This window comes from Lynx rufus, unplaced genomic scaffold (assembly GCF_022079265.1).
Source record: "Lynx rufus isolate CCGP_SWC_20201006 ecotype Redwood Valley unplaced genomic scaffold, mLynRuf1.p SCAF_16, whole genome shotgun sequence".
In the NCBI taxonomy this organism is placed as follows: domain Eukaryota; kingdom Metazoa; phylum Chordata; class Mammalia; order Carnivora; family Felidae; genus Lynx; species Lynx rufus.
The window spans coordinates 16,150,923-16,168,530 of NW_025814830.1; the positions used below are offsets into that span (position 1 = coordinate 16,150,923).

The following is a 17,608-nucleotide window of genomic DNA, read 5'->3' on the forward strand; positions in this document are numbered from 1 at the left end:
TGTGACAGTTAATTTTCCAACCTATAAAAAAGTCAGCTAAGGGCTACAGCGGGAACATTCCCATTGGAGTGGGGGAGTCGATCTTTCCTGAGGTCCTGGGGAAAAGCCCTGAGTTTTGTAATGACCCAGGCATTCCGTGTGAGCATGTCCGTCCGAGAGCCCTCCCGTCATCCTTCCTGCTTTCTGCTTTCACCTCCATTAAATGCCTGGTCATGTATGGAATTTCTCACAATTGTCCCAGGTGAGACAGGAACAAACAGGGAGTAGGCTGGTTTCCTTGCTTGATGCAGAGGTAAATGTTTTGGAAAAGGATCCGATTTTTTAAATCGTGGTAAAACATACAAGAGAAAAATGACCGTTGGCAGCCAATTTTAAGTGTTCAGTTCATTGGCATTAAGTACATTCACACTGTTGTGCAACGGTCTGTCGCCAGGACTTTGTCATCTGCCCAAACTGAAACTCTGTCCCCATTAAATACTGTCTATTCCCTTCTGCCCCCAGCCCCTGGCGACCAGCATGCTACTCTCTGTCTCTCTGAATTTGACTCTTCCAGATACCTCATCTCACGGAATCATGCAGTGTTTGTCCTTGTGACGGGTTTATTTCACGTAGCGTAACGTCTTCGTCCATGTTTTAGCATGTGTCAGAATTTCCTTCCTTTTTAAGGCTGAAAACTATTCCATCGTAGGTATACAGCACATTTTGTTTGACCATATGTCGATGGACATTTGGGTTAGTTTCTACCTTTTGGCTGTTATGACTAATGCTTCCATGAATGTGGGTGTCTAAGTATCGGTTTCCATTCCTGCTTTCACTTCTTCAGGGTATGTACCTAGGAGTAGAATTGCTGGATCTTACCATGATTGAGACTCAGATTTTTTTTTTAACGTTTTATTTTCATTTTTGAGAGAGACAGAGACAGAGTGTGAACAGGGGAGGGGCGGAGAGAGGGAGACACAGAATCCGACACGGGCTCCAGGCTCTGAGCTGTCAGCCCAGAGCCCAACGCGGGGCTCGAACTCACAAGCCATGACATCATGACCTGAGCTAAAGTCGGACACTTAACTGACTGAGCCACCCAGGCGCCCTGAGAATCACATTTTTTAAGATGCTCCCAGGGGCGCCTGGGTGGCGCAGTCGGTTAAGCGTCCGACTTCAGCCAGGTCACGATCTCGCGGTCCGTGAGTTCGAGCCCCGCGTCGGGCTCTGGGCTGACGGCTCAGAGCCTGGGACCTGTTTCCGATTCTGTGTCTCCCTCTCTCTCTGCCCCTCCCCCGTTCATGCTCTGTCTCTCTCTGTCCCAAAAATAAATAAACGTTGAAAAAAAAAAATTTTAAAAAAAATAAATAAATAAAAAAGATGCTCCCAGATACCAGGGAGAGTAGTATCCCCAACTAATGTGAAAAAAAATTTCCAATTCGCAGGGGTTTTAAATCATCTGAAAGAGACGTTCACTCATACTCCGAGTTATGACATGAGTCCTGCCATGCTCAGTGTGCTGGTCAAAATGATGCTTGCACAAGCCCAGGAAAACGTGTTTGAGAAAATCTGCCTTCCTGGGATCCGGAACGAGTTCTTCATGCTGGTGAAGGTGGCTCAGGAGGCTGCCAAGGTAAGGCGTCCTGGTTCCCGTGACTTCTGGGGGTGGGCAGGATGTGCTGGTGTGGGCCCCCTGGAAGCAGCGGGGGAACAAGCCCGCGGCAGCTTGCCCGTGACCTGGGCAGCGTGCCCGCCCTGGCCAGAGCGCTAGCTTGCATTTTCTTGGCAAGTGTGGCGTTTTAGATACGGATCACTGATTCCATCTGCAGCTTAGCCTAAAAACCAGCATAATGACAGTTGCCTGATCTCCCTGTTAACTATGACACCGAAAGAACGAGGCACCCTTGGAGCTGCTCCCAGATTCTGGAGCGGCCTCCAGCAGGGCCGCTCCGCAGAAGAAAGGGCTCTTTTTCTGCACCCTGGGTGCGTGAGCACCCCTGTGCCAGGCTCCCCGTTCCCAGCGTTCCTTCTGTTTCAGGTCGGGGAAGTCTATCGGCAGCTGCATGCGGCCATGAGCCAGGCACCGGTGAAGGAGAACATCCCCTACTCCTGGGCCAGCCTGGCCTGTGTGAAGTCCCACCACTACGGAGCCCTGGCCCACTACTTTGTAGCCACGCTTCTCATTGATCACCAGTGTAAGGCTTGTGGGCTTGGAGGCTCTGGGCTTTGGTCTGGGTTGTGCTTCTGGGACATTGTGAGCTGAGCGAGAGCTGCCTGCCTCTCTGGAGATGCTCACAGCCTGGGGGCCCATGTGGGATTAGGGGCTGTACGTTACCGTTGTGGAGGAAGAGGGGTCGTGCGGTTCTGCCTGAGATGGAGCAGACAGCTCCTAGGAGAGGACTTTTCCCCTGGAGGTGAGCCCAGGGTTAACATCAGTGAAACACTCCCCTGGGTACCGCATCCAAGGGGATGCCCCCAAGCTCAGTATTCAAGATGACCTTTGGATGTGATATTTTATTTTATTTTATTTTTCAGTGCATATCAGAAATGCATTTTTATTTTTACTTGAAAACAACTTAAATTTTTAGACAAATGATTTTAGTCTATAAATTGGATTTTGTTTCTGTACAGAATATAAAGATTTCCCTCACTGATCTTCCATGTGAAGGGTATTACAAGCCTGAAGGGAGATACTTTCCGCACACAAGTGTGGATCTCACACATAGGGGACTGGAAACCAATGGGGTAGTGCTTCTAACCGTAAATTAGGACAAGTGACATCACGTATTAAAAAGGGGTAAGAGAAATATTCTAGTTAATCAGATTCAAGAAGCAAACAGGACACAAAAACTTCGCAGATAAGACGAAGTCAGTAACTTTAGTTAGGATTCTGCAGATTATGCTGGAGTAACAGGTTTGTGGGGTTATAGTGTGTACCACATGAAAACAGCAAGAAAGAGCCAGAAAGGCTGGAACAAGGGATTTTCACTAAAGCAAATTAACTTCTTGTCAACTGCCAAAACGAAACAAAACAAAACTGAGCATATGCATGTTAGTATACTGAAGGCATGTTATACCCGTTTCCGTGCGGCATGCTAAAAGTTAGATAGAACTTCTTCGCTGGTGCACACGAATCATTAATAGTCACGGAAAGTTGTTTTGTTTGTGTTTTGTTGCCCCTTCTCGCCAAATTTCGGGCATGTCTTGTTTTAGATGGAGTATAGCCTTTATCTGTAATTTCGTCCTGTAAAAACATGTGAAGACAACGTTCATTCTGTGCCAGAGGATGACCAGCGAGCTTGTTTATAAACTGCCCCAGCCCCCGCTTCCTTTCTTCAATAAAATTATCATCAAATATTCCATCATCTCCTCTGAAAGGAAGCTGACACAAAAATGCTTTTCCAGGCAGCGGGGGAACTACAACCTTGCTCTCTCTTTCTAATTCACTTTGCAGCCACTCAAAGTCACTGTATCTTCTAACAGTAGATTCCTTCAGCTTGAAAATAGGCAGATTTGTCTTGACCCTGATTTCGTAGGTGGTGAAGCGGCCCTGGCCGACCCCCACTGTCTGCGGGTTGCTCACATCGATCTCGAGAAGTTGCTGGGCGGCCCGTAGGCATCATTCAGGTTCTGGGGCTTGGTGATCAGCTGCCCAGTGTCCACCACGGTCTCCGCGATTTCGCTGCTGCAGCTGCCGCCCTGGATGTGATATTTTGAATGAATCAAAACCAGAGCATTTGAGTGGCTCAGTTGGTTAAGTGTCGGACTCTTGATTTTGGCTCCGATCGTGATCTCACGGTTTGTGAGATCGAGCCCCATGTCGGGCTCTGCGCTGACAGCAGGGAGCCTGCTTGGTATCCTCTCCCTCTCTCTCTGCCCCTCCCCTGCTCACAAGGGGGATTCTCTCTCTCTCTCCCGCAAAATAAATAAACATTTAAATGAATCAAAACTAATGCAAAAAACATATAATCCATGGCGATCCAAATTTTCTTTATTTTTTTTAATGTTTATTTTTGAGAGAGAGAGAGAGAGACAGAGTTTGACCGGGGGAAGGACAGAGAGAGAGGGGGAGACACAGAATCTGAAGCAGGGCTCCAGGCTCTGAGCCGTCAGCACTGAGCCCGATGTGGGGCTCGAACTCACAGACCGTGAGATCATGACCTGAGCTGAAGTCAGACACTTAACTGACTGAGCCACCCAGGTGCCCCAGGGGTGATCCATATTTTAAATAGAGACTACAGATCAATAACAATGCTGTGCTGAGCTACACTGGAAACTGAGGCAAAGAGGAATTTTGATGTTTCTTCATCATGCATTTTTTAGCATTAATTTTGATATTTAAAAAATTGCATTAAACTATCATGTGTTCTGATTGATGAGTTTTGGATGCCCTCTTACATTTTTAGCCCAAGCAAGGTGTCTTGCTCTCCTCACCCTAGTCTTGGCTCTGATCTGAGGTCAGATGGGACTTCTGTTGTCATTACTTCCAATCAAAGTAGCCCTCCAAAGTAATGAAAAGGACCACCTCTGGAGCCACACTGCCTGGGTTCCTATCACAACCTGCCATTTACTAGCTGTGTGGTCTTAGTTAATTTCCTTAATTTTCTGTGCCTCAGTTTTCTCACCTATAAAATGGGGATATGAAAAAACCTATCTCATAGGGCACTTGTGAAAACCAGGTGCCTGTGTGCAAAGCTAAATAGTCCCTCATATCTAGTGGACGCTCGGGAAATGGTAGCTGCTACTGCCAGTGTTAATATAGAGTCTATTAGACGGGATAAGTCACGTAAACCAATAGAAAGAACGACACTTTGGTAATTGCGGTAGAAACACAAATGAGGCAGCAGTTGGACTCCTTGGTGAGGTCACGGAAGGCTTCTCAGAGGTGGTGACGTTTGAGTTGCCCTTTGAACTCTGAGGAAGACTTTTGCAGCTGAGCCAGGAGGAAAAGGACAGCCAGAGCAAGAACACTAGCTGAGCTGTGGAAGGGAGGCCGGAAGTGTTGAGGTGGTGAGGCTAGAGAGGGGACACGTGCCAGGGAGGGTGCAGGCGTGGAGGCCACCAGAGGTCTGAGGCGGGGCTACGCTAGAAGGTTCCGTGAGGTGGGTGAGTTGGAGGAGTTGGGGGCCCAGAGCCAAACCATGAGCCCCAAGAGTGTGCCCGGCCTCGGGTACGCAAAGTAGCCAAGGGTGTGTCCAGGGGCAGAAAGACCTATCGTCCCAAGGGCCTTGTAAAACTGGAGAAGGAAGACTGGAGATGTGGTTGAGAGAGATCTCCCTAAGGGGTCTTCGGCACCGTCTCCAGAGTCTGTGGCCGTGTCTGTGTCAAGAAGGGATTTACCCTGTGGCTTTCATTGCAGTGAAGCCTGGCGCAGACGAGGACCATCAGGAGAAGTGCCTGTCCCAGCTCTATGACCACATGCCGGAGGGACTGACGCCCTTGGCCACGCTGAAGAACGGTCACCAGCGCCGACTGCTGGGTACGTGTCGCCTGTCCTGCTCACAGGGCCCCGGACAGGTCCCCGGGGCAGGGCTCAGAGAGCAGGGCATCCTGAGTCGTCATGGCCACTGTGGATCAGTTATCATGAGGCACATTCTGAAGACTCAACAGGCTTCTGGAACCGTGTTCTCGCAGGTTCTATGAGGGCCGGGGCAGAGCTTTGACCATCTTCCAGAGCCCTAGAGGTCCAGGGCTGGCCCTGGGTCATCCAAATGTAGAAGGACGTGTCTGTTAACTTTCTTCTGTCACACCTAAGAACTGGTGATGAATCGTCCTAGTTTGGTCCCTGCCAAGTCTCAGAGTGAAGATCTCTTTTCACGTGTGAAGCTGAATTCCTCTCCTACCCCAGACCTGCCCTCGTCTCATCTCCTCAATGGCAACTCCAGCCTTCTAAATGCACAGGCCAGAAACCTGGGGCTCACCTTCTGCCTCCAGTCTTCTTTCTCATCCCACATTTGATTGGCAGATCCTGTTGACTCTCCCTAGAAAACACGTCCCAGATCTGACCACTTCTTAGCTACCACCCTGGTCCAAGCCACACGTATCATGTGCTTACTTAACAGACATCGACTCCCTTCAGCCTCACACAACCCTGTGACGTAGGTATGGTCCACTTTACAGTTGAGGAAATAGAGACCCAAAGGGCTCATAACTGGTCCCCCTGCTTTCCCTTTGCTCCTTCATAGTCAGTTCACATGAGGCCTCTGTTCATACCCTAATCGGCTCCCATCTCACCCAGAGTAGGGGCAGAAGCCTTCACCCTGCACTGGTAAGGCTGGACGTGGTCTGACCCCTGCTGTCTCTGGCCTCATAGTTCCTCCCTTTTGCTCTGGCCCTCTGCCTCCAGCCATACCCTCAAGCTCCTTGTTACCCTTGAACACATAATAGGCTAAGTCTTGCCCCAGGGCCTTTGCACTTGCTGTTCCTGCTTTCAGGAGTGCTTTCCTGTGATATCCTATGGCTGCTCCCTTGCCTCCTTCGGGGCTCTACTCAGAAGTCACCTTCGGGGCGCCTGGGTGGCTCAGTCGGTTAAGCGACTGATTTCAGCTCAGGTCATGATCTCACGGTCTGTGAGTTCGAGCCCCACGTCGGGCTCTGTGCTGACAGCTCAGAGCCTGGAGCCTGCTTCAGATTCTGTGTCTCCCTCTCTCTCTGCCCTTCCCCCACTCGCACTCTGTTTCTGGCTCTCAAAAATAAATAAACATTCAAAAGTAAAACTAAAAAAGGTACCTTCAGAAAGGCCTTCCCAGATCACCCATCAGAGAAGAGCAACTCTTTGTTCCCGGTCTTCTTTTGCTGTATCTGCTACCTGCCCTGCTTCATTTTTCTCCACAACCTCATTGCCACATGGTCCCCTGCCTGTTTCTTTGCTCCTTAGTGATCTCTCTTCAACCACTAGCGCATAAATTCCATGACGACAGAGGCTAGTTTTTGTCTGTTGTTTTATCTCTACCGCCTAGAACACGTGGTAACTATTTGCTCAATGGATGTTTTATAGACCTGAGTGAGCCGTCCAGGCAGATCCTTCAGAAAAGAGAAGGTCCACCTTTCTGGGGCACTTTGGCTCTCCCTGACACATTCACACTGCACTTTGGGACGCTGATGTCACGGGGGGTGCTTTTCTGTCGGCAGGCAAGTCCCACCTGCGCAGAGCCATTGCCCACCACGAAGAGTCTGTGAGGGAGGCCAGCTTGTGCAAGAAACTACGCCACATTGACGTGCTCCAGGAGGTGCTGTCCGCAGCACACCAGCGCTCCCGGCTCAAGTACGCTCAGCACCAAGAGGACGATGAGCTGCTGAACTTGATGGATGCCCCTGACATTATCTGTGAGTGGCCCGGGAGCCCGTTTCTCCGGGGGCGTGGCCTGTGTCTGCTCATCCTGGAAGGCTGGGGCAGACCCTGCTGTGTGCTGGGTACTGCTCTCACCCTGGAGTTATCTGCTGCTCACGCAGCGCGGGGCCTTCTTTATGGTCGTTGTAGCATGTGACTCCTTTCTGCCCCTTGGTGCCCCCTTGGTGTCCGGGCGCCCTGCTGCCTGGCTTGTCTTCATCTCCTTCTGTTCTTGCCCAATCCCACCCACCCCTCAGGCATTCTTGAGAGTCTGCCTTTCCTTAAAGTCGCACAAACTCCCCGGGGTTCCAGCCGTCCCCTGTGGTCAGGAGACCTCAGAAACTACCTTCGCCTTGGTGTTTTTGCTACACCCCACGCCCCACAGTCCCTCTGCCTTCTGGGAGTGCCCTTTGCTGTGTCTTCTACCTCTGGCTCCATGGTTTTAAAGCCAAAGGCTTCCGTATTCCCTTTCCTATGCTTGCTCTTTCCTGGTCTCTACATCCTTTAGCCACGCCAACGTTTTCTCTCATTCTTTTTGTAGGACAACAAATCATTCTTATTATGAAATGAGAAGTAAATATAGTGGAATCAGGGGATGTGGGGAAAATTTTTACCTTGACAGTGAAAATGCTTCAAAACCTAGTTTATCGTGTGCGTGGGTGTGTGTGGTAAGAACACTGAAGATCTGTCCTCCCAGCAAATTTCGAGTATACAGTATAGTGTTAGCTCTAGTCCCCCCGCTGTGTGTTAGATCTCTCAAACCTCCTCATCTCGCGGGACGGGACGTTTGGACACTCGGACCAACGTTACCTCACTCCCCACCTCGCCCCCACCGTCACCCACCGTTCTCTCTCTGCTTCTGTGAGTTCAAGTGAGATCACACACCGCCAACACTTTCTGAGCATTTCCAAGGGATTCATTGCCATCCTGGGCTCAGGAGGATGGAGGTGTTTTGGACAGTCGTTGCTGCCCTTGGGGCGGGGGAGAGAGGGTGGTTGTCGGTTCTGCCCCAGGAGGCGGGGGTTGGGAGGCCCCTCTGAGAGGTGACTTGACGGTGAAGGGATGACAGGATCTTTCGAGGAGTTGGGGGGAGGTGGCCCAATCGAGAGAACCTCCTTTGTCCATACTTCCTTCCACCCCACTTCCTACACCTCTGTTCCTAGTCTGTTAAAGTTCCACCCCAATTTCCGGGGACCAGTTCCTGAGAGATGGAGCCCTGCGCAAGCTGGAGCCTGGGCTTGTCTGTGGTAACGCTGGCTGGTACCTACTGAGCACTTGAGGTCTGCCAGGCACAACAGTGAGCACCCTATATATACGGAATCTCATTCAACTCTTCCTCCAACTCTTTAGGGAGGCACTGGTGTTGCCCTCATCTTAAAGATGAGGCAGTAAAGGCTTAGGGAAATCAGAGTCTTTGCCCCGGGTGACCAGGCTGGCAGGTGGAAGCAGGCATGGTGCCCTGTGATTCTCCTTCATGGACACTGGCTCCCTCCTTGGCCCCCGTGTCCACACAGTGTACTGCGTGGCCAGGAAGTAGAGACATCACCTCCACCGAGGGAGTGGGGGAGCGCGGCTCCTGGGGAGGCCGCCCAAGGCTGGTGGTGCCACTCTGGGAGTAGATGAGCACCCTGTCCGAGCCCGACACTGAGTCAGGCACTTTGTAAGAAGCCACAGGGCCATCTTGTGAATAGAGGGGTGTGTTCTGTCTCGGCAGGGCCAGGCTTCTTCCCCAGGTTTTCTTTGTATACTGCTCTTCATGTATTCTTGGTCTGCTCTGGGATCCTTTGTCAGGAACTGCCTAGCCTCATGATAAGAGTTGGCGTGAGCGTCCCATGAATGTGACGGTGGAGATTTAAGCTATCAGTGGACGCAACCGGGCAAACCGACGTCCCCCTGAAATCCTCATATCCCACATTAATGATGAAAGGAGGAAGCTCATCTCACCCGGGACTCTGTGCTGGGTCCTTCGTTCTGTAACAGCCACCCCTGAAATGTAGACTACTTCTCGGTTGGGTTTCCCGAGTGCCAAAGGAAGTCCGCTAGAATATAAACACACTCCTCGAAGGCAGGGGATGTGTCTTGATTGTCACTGGTCTGTCCCAGCCCCAGAGTGAGGTATGGCTCACAGTAGGTGCCCGGATGGAAGGTGCAGCTGACATTGGGCCAGGGGGTTGACAGACAGTCAGTCCCTCTTCTGTACCACTTGTCTAGACCAAGAGGAAGGCCAGGTGACTAGGAGAAAGGTTTGCTCCCTCTTCCCTTCAGAGAGAAGACTTAGACCTGAGTTTTCAAGGATAACTTTCAATTATAGAAACATTTACGCTTTCACTTCTAATGTTCTTTTCCAGCTAAGACTGAGCAAGAGGTTGAAATTATATTGCCACAGTTCTCCAAGGTGACAGCAACAGACTTCTTCCAAAAGCTGGTATGTTGAATGCTTATTCCGTGATGACTCAAGGGGACAGCTCATATAGGCTGCAAGTATATAAAAGGCTATTTTTAGGTAACTATACTTTTTTTAATTGGAGACTTGATATAGTTTTTGTTAAGATGACTTTAAAAAAAAAATTTTTTTTAATGTTTGAGAGACAGAGAGAGAGAGACAGAGTGCCAGCAGGGGAGGGACAGAGAGAGAGGGAGACACAGAATCCGAAGCAGGCACAGAGCCCAACGCAGGGCTCAAACTCATAAGCCTCAAGATCATGACCTGAGCCTAAGTCAAACAGTTAACCAACCGAACCACCCAGGTGCCCATAAGATGACTTTTTAAAGAACATTTTCTTTAGGGGTGCCTGGGTGGCTCAGTCGGTTAAGCGACTGATTTCAGCTCAGGTCATGATCTCGTGGTCCATGAGTTCAAGCCCTGTGTCAGGCTCTGTGCTGACAGCTCAGAGCCTGGAGCCCATTTCAGATTCTGTGTCTCCCTCTCTCTGACCCTCCCCCGTTCATGCTGTGTCTTTCTCTGTCTCAAAAATAAATAAATGTTAAAAAAAATTTTTAAAGAACATTTTCTTTAAAATATATTGGATATTTTAGAGAAAATGGCAGTTGGATGTTCCTGTGTGACTGCTGTAGCATGTATTATCCCAGACGCTGTCATTAGTCTCTGAGCAAGGCCAGGTGACATCTGCAAGGACAACAAGGTGACATTTCCTGTAGCTTTTATTTTTTTAAATGAAAGAGAGAGAGAGAGAGAGTATGAGCAAACGGGGAGGGACAGAGAGAGGGAGAGAGAGAATCCCAAGCAGGCTCCGTGCGCTCAGCCCAGAGCCTGACATGGGGCTCGAACTCACAAACCGTGAGATCATGACCTGAGCAGAAATCGAGAGTTGGATGCTTAACCAACTGAGCCAGCCAGGAGCCCCTCAGCTTTCAAGTGCTTGATTCAGCCTTCGGATCCTGCACCTAACGATGCTGTTCCACAGGGCCCCCTGTCGGTGTTTTCGGCGAACAAGAAATGGACACCTCCTCGCAGCATTCACTTCACTGCAGAAGAAGGGGATTTGGGGTTCACCTTGAGAGGAAACTCCCCAGTTCAAGTCCACTTCCTGGACCCTTACTGCTCTGCTGCGGTAAGTGTGTGCCACCGTAGATGGGGAGCAAAACTTACTGGTATCTTTGCAAGCAGTCAAACAGGTCAAACAGAAAGAAAGCTGCCCAAACAAATATATCTGGGTGTATGAGTGAATTTAGGGTTCCTCTCTGTAAAAAGACGGACCGTGTGAAAGGCCTCTCATGGGTCTTACTCGCCCAGAGAGCAACAGATTCATGCATGCTGTCTTGAAGCAGACTTATGCAAATACCTGTTTTGTTAATGCACTTGGGAACCGATCCAGGGGTTGGAATGAACAGAACACTGACCTTCATTTAAATCCTGCTGTGTGTAGCTGGCAGGAGCCAAGGAAGGGGATTATATTGTGTCCATTCGAGACGTGGATTGCAAGTGGCTGACGGTGAGCGAGGTCATGAAACTGTTGAAGGGCAAGGGCAAGGACGACGTGGAGATGAAGGTCGTGAGCCTCCTGGACTTCACCTCGTCCATGGTGAGTGCTCACACCCCGACAGGAAACAGCAGCGCAGAGTGGGGTTGGTGTGAGTCCAGCCCCAGCTGTGTCAGCAGACCCTCCACCGCCTGCCTGCATCGGTGACCTGCCCCAGACACCCTGGGCCAGAGATCGCTGGAAAACTAAAAAATGCTGTACATAAAAGAACCACTTATTTTTCTGATTAAGTTATTTGTTACAAAAGTCATATGTACTTATGGTAAAAAAAAAAAAAAATACTCAAATGCTACAGAAGGGCGCGAGACGATGTGTGGAAGTCCCTCCCCACACGTCAGAGGCAGTGCTGGCTGTTCCCCATGAGATCTTGGGAAGTGTTTGATGCCTGTGCACATTCACGTGTGCAGTTATAGCCTTCGTGCTCCCTCAGCGGGAGGAACCGTGTACATTCTCTTCCACACTTGGTCACATTTAATTATGGGCCTTTGACTCTTCCCTCTATGACAGGGTTCGTTCTTCAGGTGTTGGCAGGGCATCCTGTGTGTAGGCCCTTCCTAGGTGTTGGAGCTCCAGCTAAACCAGGCTGATGAGGTCCCCGCCCCCAGAACGCTGGCCCTAAATAAGCAAATAAGTGGTTGTGATTTTTGACAAGTGTGGTACAGAAAATAAACTGTGTATCGCGACAGAACGATTGGAGGCGGGGAGAGGCTCCTCTAGGCAGGGCTTGCACAGAGATGTGAGTGACAGGGATGAGCCAGCCATTTGAGGAGGCGCGAGAGGAGCATTCTGGGCAGGGGGATCGACAGGTGCAGAGTCCCTGTAGCAGGAAGAGGCTTCTGCTAGAGGAACAGAAAGAAGGCCTCTCAGCTGGAACGTGGTAACAAGGGAGGGAGTGGCAGGAAATGAGATGGGAGGGAAGCAGGGCCCCACCGGCAGTGGTGGGAGTTTGGAAGCCAGTGAGCCTCTCAAGAAAGGGAGTGATGTGTATTTGAGAAGGACATCTGGTTGCCTGGAGGGTGGCCGCAGTGGAAGCTGGCTGTAGCACGTGTGTGGGCCAGCGACGTGAGCACCTTACACTAGGGTGGGTGACGACAGAGGTGGAGGGAGGTGCGTGCCCCTGAGATGTATCTTTGCAGGTAGAGCTGACAGGGGTTTGTAGATGATCTGTGTAGAAAGCGTCGTGGAAAGGAAAATGACCGCTCAGTTTGGGGCTTGAACAAAGGCACCATTTTTTCGTAGTGATGGGGAACGGGGGCCAGGGGCGAGGGAGGTAGAGAAGAGAGAAAACAAAGAGATGTACCTTGAATGTTTCACATGTCAAATGTAGATGTGAAGTAGGCGGCTGGATGTTCAAATCTTCAGTGCAAGGGAGAAAAGTCAGACCTAGAAATATCTGAGAATCACCAACATAGAGATGATATTTAAAGCTGTTCAGAGACTAAATGGAATGGCCCACGAGGGTCTGAGGGTCAAGGACTAATCCACCAGAGACCGCAGGCATCTGGAGGTCAGTTAGAAGAGAAGTGGGAGCAAAGGAAGTTGCGAGGGAGCATTCGGAGAGAGAGGATAAAGAAGTTTCTGGAATCAAGGAGAGAACGGTTGGTTGTGTAGGATACAGTTAAGAGGTGGAGAGGGAGGGAGGCGGAGCTGTGTCTATTATTATTTGGCAGCCGGACAAAAGGACACTTTTCATGGAGAGATGGCAACAGAACTCTGATTATCGAGGGCTGGAGAGTGAATGGATCCTGTGATTCCTTTGATAAGAAACGTCCAGAACAGGCTAATCCACAGAAACACAATGTAGACTAGCGGTTGCCAGGGGTTGGGTGTCAGGGAATGGGGAATAACTACTGATGGGTACAGGGTTGCTTTCTGGAGGGCGAGGACACGTTCTGAAATCCCGCGGTGGTTCCACAACCCTGAATATGCTCAAAACCACAGAATGGTGTTAAAGTGGTGAATTTTATGGTACGTGAATTATGTCTCCATTTAAAAATGAAAGAAGATGAAGTCGAGGGACTCAGTGAGCATCTTGGAGAAGAGATCATGAGAAATGGAGTTTCTAGGGGCAGATCCATAGAATTGCAGGACAAGGGATCAGGGTCCCAACCAGAAACAAAAGAAGTTTGTCCAAAAGAAGGATAAATAAAAGAGCTGGGCTCAGGACCAGAGATGTCGTGATGGTGGTGGGGAGTTGCACAGCACAAGACATAGCTGTACAAGGAGAAGGGCTTATCTTTCCATCCTATAACTGAACCAGGCCCATGAAAGTGCTGAGGTCGGAGTAGAAAAGCAAGGATTCGAGACTCAGACGTGCTGGAATGGACTTCTGGCTTTACTGCCAGTGGAATGACTGACCTTAGGCCTCAGGGAATGGTTCTGAGCTGCAGGAAAATGGGGTGGGGGTGGGGGGCAGTGCCAGCATGGGATGCATTTCCATTCACAATAGGTGTTTAATAACCGTGATAGAGTTATTCTTTTCACCCGCGAGGCCTTAGACAATAGCAACTGAGCGCTGTTTTTAATTGCTTTTGCTTCAAACACAACCAGATAATGAGAGCAATAAAGCCCATGCCCTGGTTGGACTGGTGACCTGCTCCCCCACTCTCTGAATTGTGGGGACCCCCAGCACTCCCCGTGGAGCGTTATTTGGAATACTACTGATGTAGCAGAGACCCCAGCCCTGGAATCCGGCTCTGTCTGCTACTAACCAGCTGTGTGGCCTTCGGCAGGTTACTACCCTCCTTGGGACTGTTTCCTCATTGGTATAAAGTGGGACGGGTGCAGTGGTTTCAGACTGGGCTCCGTTAATGCTGTGAGTCAGGGGGGTGCCCCAGGAATATTTGGGATGGGCAGTGGGGGGCATGCTGCTGGAGGCCAAGACAAAAAGGGAATGGCAGAAAGGGGGCAGACATTGGGGTGCAATCTGGGAGGGGGACATAGGAAAAAGGGAAGCTTTTCAAAGGCGGTGGTGGTGTAGGTGTATATAGATAACACAGCAAGCCTGTGTGCCAGGAGGCAGGAGTGCAGGAAGGCAGGCACACCCAGAGGGCGGGGGAGATCCAGGCGCACAGGACTGGTCTTCAGGGGCAGATGCTATTAAGGTAACGCAGTATCAGGAGGACGTGTGTGGGGCGTCAGGAGACCTCCAGAAGGAATGAAATTGCTAGGATAATGTAGGAGTGCCAGGGATTGAGGTGCCCAGTAGGGGCTTGGGGACAGGGTTAGAACGCCAAGGGAAGCCAGCTGGCTCGGTGGCTGTTCCCCAGTAACGTGCAGCCATTTGAGTGCAGGCCTGGGGGGAGGCAGAGGGTAGAGTTTCACTAGACTTGGCATTTGTTGGTTGAACTATGGCAGAGGATGGAGGGAATCTGTAAGGCAGTGGTCGTAAAGATGGAAAATGGACTCTAAGCAGGTTAAAGTTGAAAAATGTTTGCAGGCATCACATCTACATCCAGGACGGTTTGTTATTGGTTTTCATTAAAAACAGTGTGTAGTGTGTATGTCTTGTAGAGTATGGAGGGATTAAATGGCAGTTTTATAGATAAGAGGCATCTTCATCCAAAGGAGCCAGACTCCAGAGTGAATACCCTTCTTTATCGTCCCATCTCTCAAATCCCGATTTCTATTACGAACAGCGTACCCCACCACTTGAGACATGTTGTATGTATATTTAAAGGCCTGATCCCAGTGCCTGGAACACAGTAGATGTTCAGTAAACACTTGAACTTAGCAACCTCAATGTCAGGCAGACCTTCAAAGCAGGTGATAACCCGCATGGAAGGTTACAGAAAGCAAGGATCTTCAGATGTCTTAAGTGAGCCCTGCGCAAATCTTTTAAAAGTTAATAGTAGTGCTTCTGGGTACAGAGTTTCAACTGGGGAAGATGAAAGGGTTCTGGAGACGGTTGGTGGGGATGGCTGAACGACCGTGTGAATGTGCTCCTTGCCACCAAACTGTACCCTTTAATGTGGTTAAAATGGTCAGTTTTGTTATGTATATTTATTTCATCAGTTTAAAAGATAGGGGGAAAAGCTAATTAGCATCTTCACCATGGATTCTAGATGGTCAAGAGAACGGAGTTGATTTACACTGACTAGCATGGACTGAAGTCCAGTGTTCATTAGGTGAAGAAAGCAAGAGGCAGACCGGTGGGTCATGTATTCCTTTTAAGGAAGGACAATGGTCACTAGTATGTGCACGCAATACCTGTATATGAACATTATCTCTAAAAGAATAACAGAAATAGTGGTTATTTCAGGGGAGAGGCCTGGAAGCCAAGGTAGGAGGGATACCTTCTGTTCGGTATATACATTTTCATATTGTTGGCCATGAGCATGTATTACTTTTACAAGTAGAGTAAGAACCTTAAAAAGTGAGTAGTGGTCCCTCGCCTAAATTACTACTAGTGAGTCTATTCCTTAAAAATTGTCCTTGTTTTGAGGTACCTGGGTGGCTCAGTCAGTTGAGCGTCCGACTTCAGCCCAGGTCATGATCACACAGTTTGTGTATTCAAGCCCCACGTCGGGCTCGGTGCTGACAGCTCAGAACCTGGAGCCTGCTTCGGATTCTGTGCCTCCTCTCTCTTTGTCCCTGCCCCACTCACGCTCTGTCTCTCTCCATCTCTCAAAAATGAATAAATGTTAAAAAATAAAAATAAAAATAAATTGTTCCTGTTTTTAAGAACCTAATCCTATGTAAGTGTTAGTCACCTGGGTTTCAGAATTACATCAGCTTAATTGCCGAGAAGATGCTGTAAGAGCAGAATTTTGCCATCAATTGTTTAGCAGCTGTCTGGAGGATTTCTAACACCATTTTTCTTCTTTCCTATGCGCAGCATAATAAGTGTGCGACATACTCTGTGGGCATGCAGAAAACCTACTCTATGATCTGCTTAGCCATAGACGATGATGACAAAACTGATAAAACCAAGAAAATCTCGAAGAAGCTTTCTTTTTTGAGTTGGGGCACCAACAAGAACAGACAGAAGTCAGCCAGCACCTTGTGCCTCCCGTCGGTTGGGGTTGCGAGGCCTCAGGTCAAGAAGAAGCTCCCCTCGCCCTTCAGCCTTCTCAACTCGGATAGTTCTCTGTACTAACGTGAGCAAACAGAAACGTTCAGGCTCCTAACGCCAACGTCTCTGGTGCTGACCACGCCTTCCTATTTGTGCCACAATAGAAAGTGTCTCAATATTCGCAAATCTCTTTTTCTCACCGGGTAAACTTACAACGGTAGGTCTTCGTGAATGCAAGTCACAAGAAACCTCTAGAAATTTCGGGGGGGGGTGTCACCATATTGCTGCAAGTTATTTATTATATAAAGTATTGTAAATAGAACAGCGCTGAAAATACGGCTATTTTTAATAGCTACAGTTACAGCTTGTTGTTACTATCTGAATTAAAGGGGGTTACTTCTATTGCTGTCCTACTTGTCATCGTGTGCAGGCTTAGGTAATAGATCATTCCTTAACTCAGAATTCAGATGACCCCCCCAATTAAGGCAGGTCAAGGGATTATAATGATTGACTAAGGTAATATAACTCAGAAGTATTCCAAACAACTGCTTCCTAAGGGGAATTTGTGAATCTGAAATGACAAGATTTTATGATTATTTCTACGTAATATGAATGCTATTTCCAGATAAAGTCTAGTGCCAAATTTGTCACAACTTACTAGACAAAAACAAACCGCACAATCTGGGAGCATTGTTGCTTCTAGTTTGATGTCATTAACCAGCTGCTAACACGGTAGCAGTGTTAGACGGGGATGCTATCTACAAGGTAGACGATATACTGTTTGATACTCAAAACATTTTTCTGTTTGTTTAAAGTAGGAAGTACATAATTGTGTATTTTAAGAGTCTAAGATGGGTTGGAAACATTTTATCAGGTAAAGGTGTAAATGATTCTAGTTTAAATCTCTGTTTGACTTGTTTTTACCCGTCTATCTCTCTTGCTCACAAGTTGGATGACACCGTGATTCTAGTAAGATTCACGGTTGACATAGTTTAAGTTCTATAGCTAAAAAAAAAAAAAAAAAAAGCATTGAAATCTATTTTTGAGAATTAATAAGAACTTAAATATTTTCTAGTGTGCAATATCAAAAGGGAAGCAACCACATTTGGGAAAGTGTATCTATCCACTGCTGTTAGGGCCATTTTTGTATAAATATTTAAATAAACATATTCATTTGCCTGAATTAATGTTTTTTAAATTTTTTCCCACTTATATTTCACTCCTCTTTCAAACGGTTTCTACCCTAATGCACAAAATTTTCCTGTTGTTTGTCTTTTTTTTTTA

At 48.6% G+C, this 17,608-nt stretch overlaps 1 protein-coding gene and 1 pseudogene across 1 annotated transcript in view; one reads left to right on the forward strand and one right to left on the reverse strand.

The window, feature by feature from the left end:
• The window catches only part of RHPN2 (rhophilin Rho GTPase binding protein 2), a 59,831-nt gene extending 42,324 nt beyond the window's left edge, over positions 1-17,507 (forward strand). Inside the window, exons 8-15 of the mRNA XM_047078308.1 lie at positions 1,425-1,612; positions 2,018-2,174; positions 5,339-5,458; positions 7,111-7,305; positions 9,658-9,734; positions 10,735-10,881; positions 11,197-11,352; positions 16,148-17,507. Coding sequence (XP_046934264.1) covers positions 1,425-1,612; positions 2,018-2,174; positions 5,339-5,458; positions 7,111-7,305; positions 9,658-9,734; positions 10,735-10,881; positions 11,197-11,352; positions 16,148-16,408 — 1,301 coding nt within the window. The 3' untranslated portion in view covers positions 16,409-17,507. The remainder of the gene's footprint in view (positions 1-1,424; positions 1,613-2,017; positions 2,175-5,338; positions 5,459-7,110; positions 7,306-9,657; positions 9,735-10,734; positions 10,882-11,196; positions 11,353-16,147) is intronic.
• Positions 2,297-3,953, reverse strand: LOC124511639 (sorting nexin-3-like; annotated as a pseudogene).
• Positions 17,508-17,608: the final 101 nt, after the last annotated feature.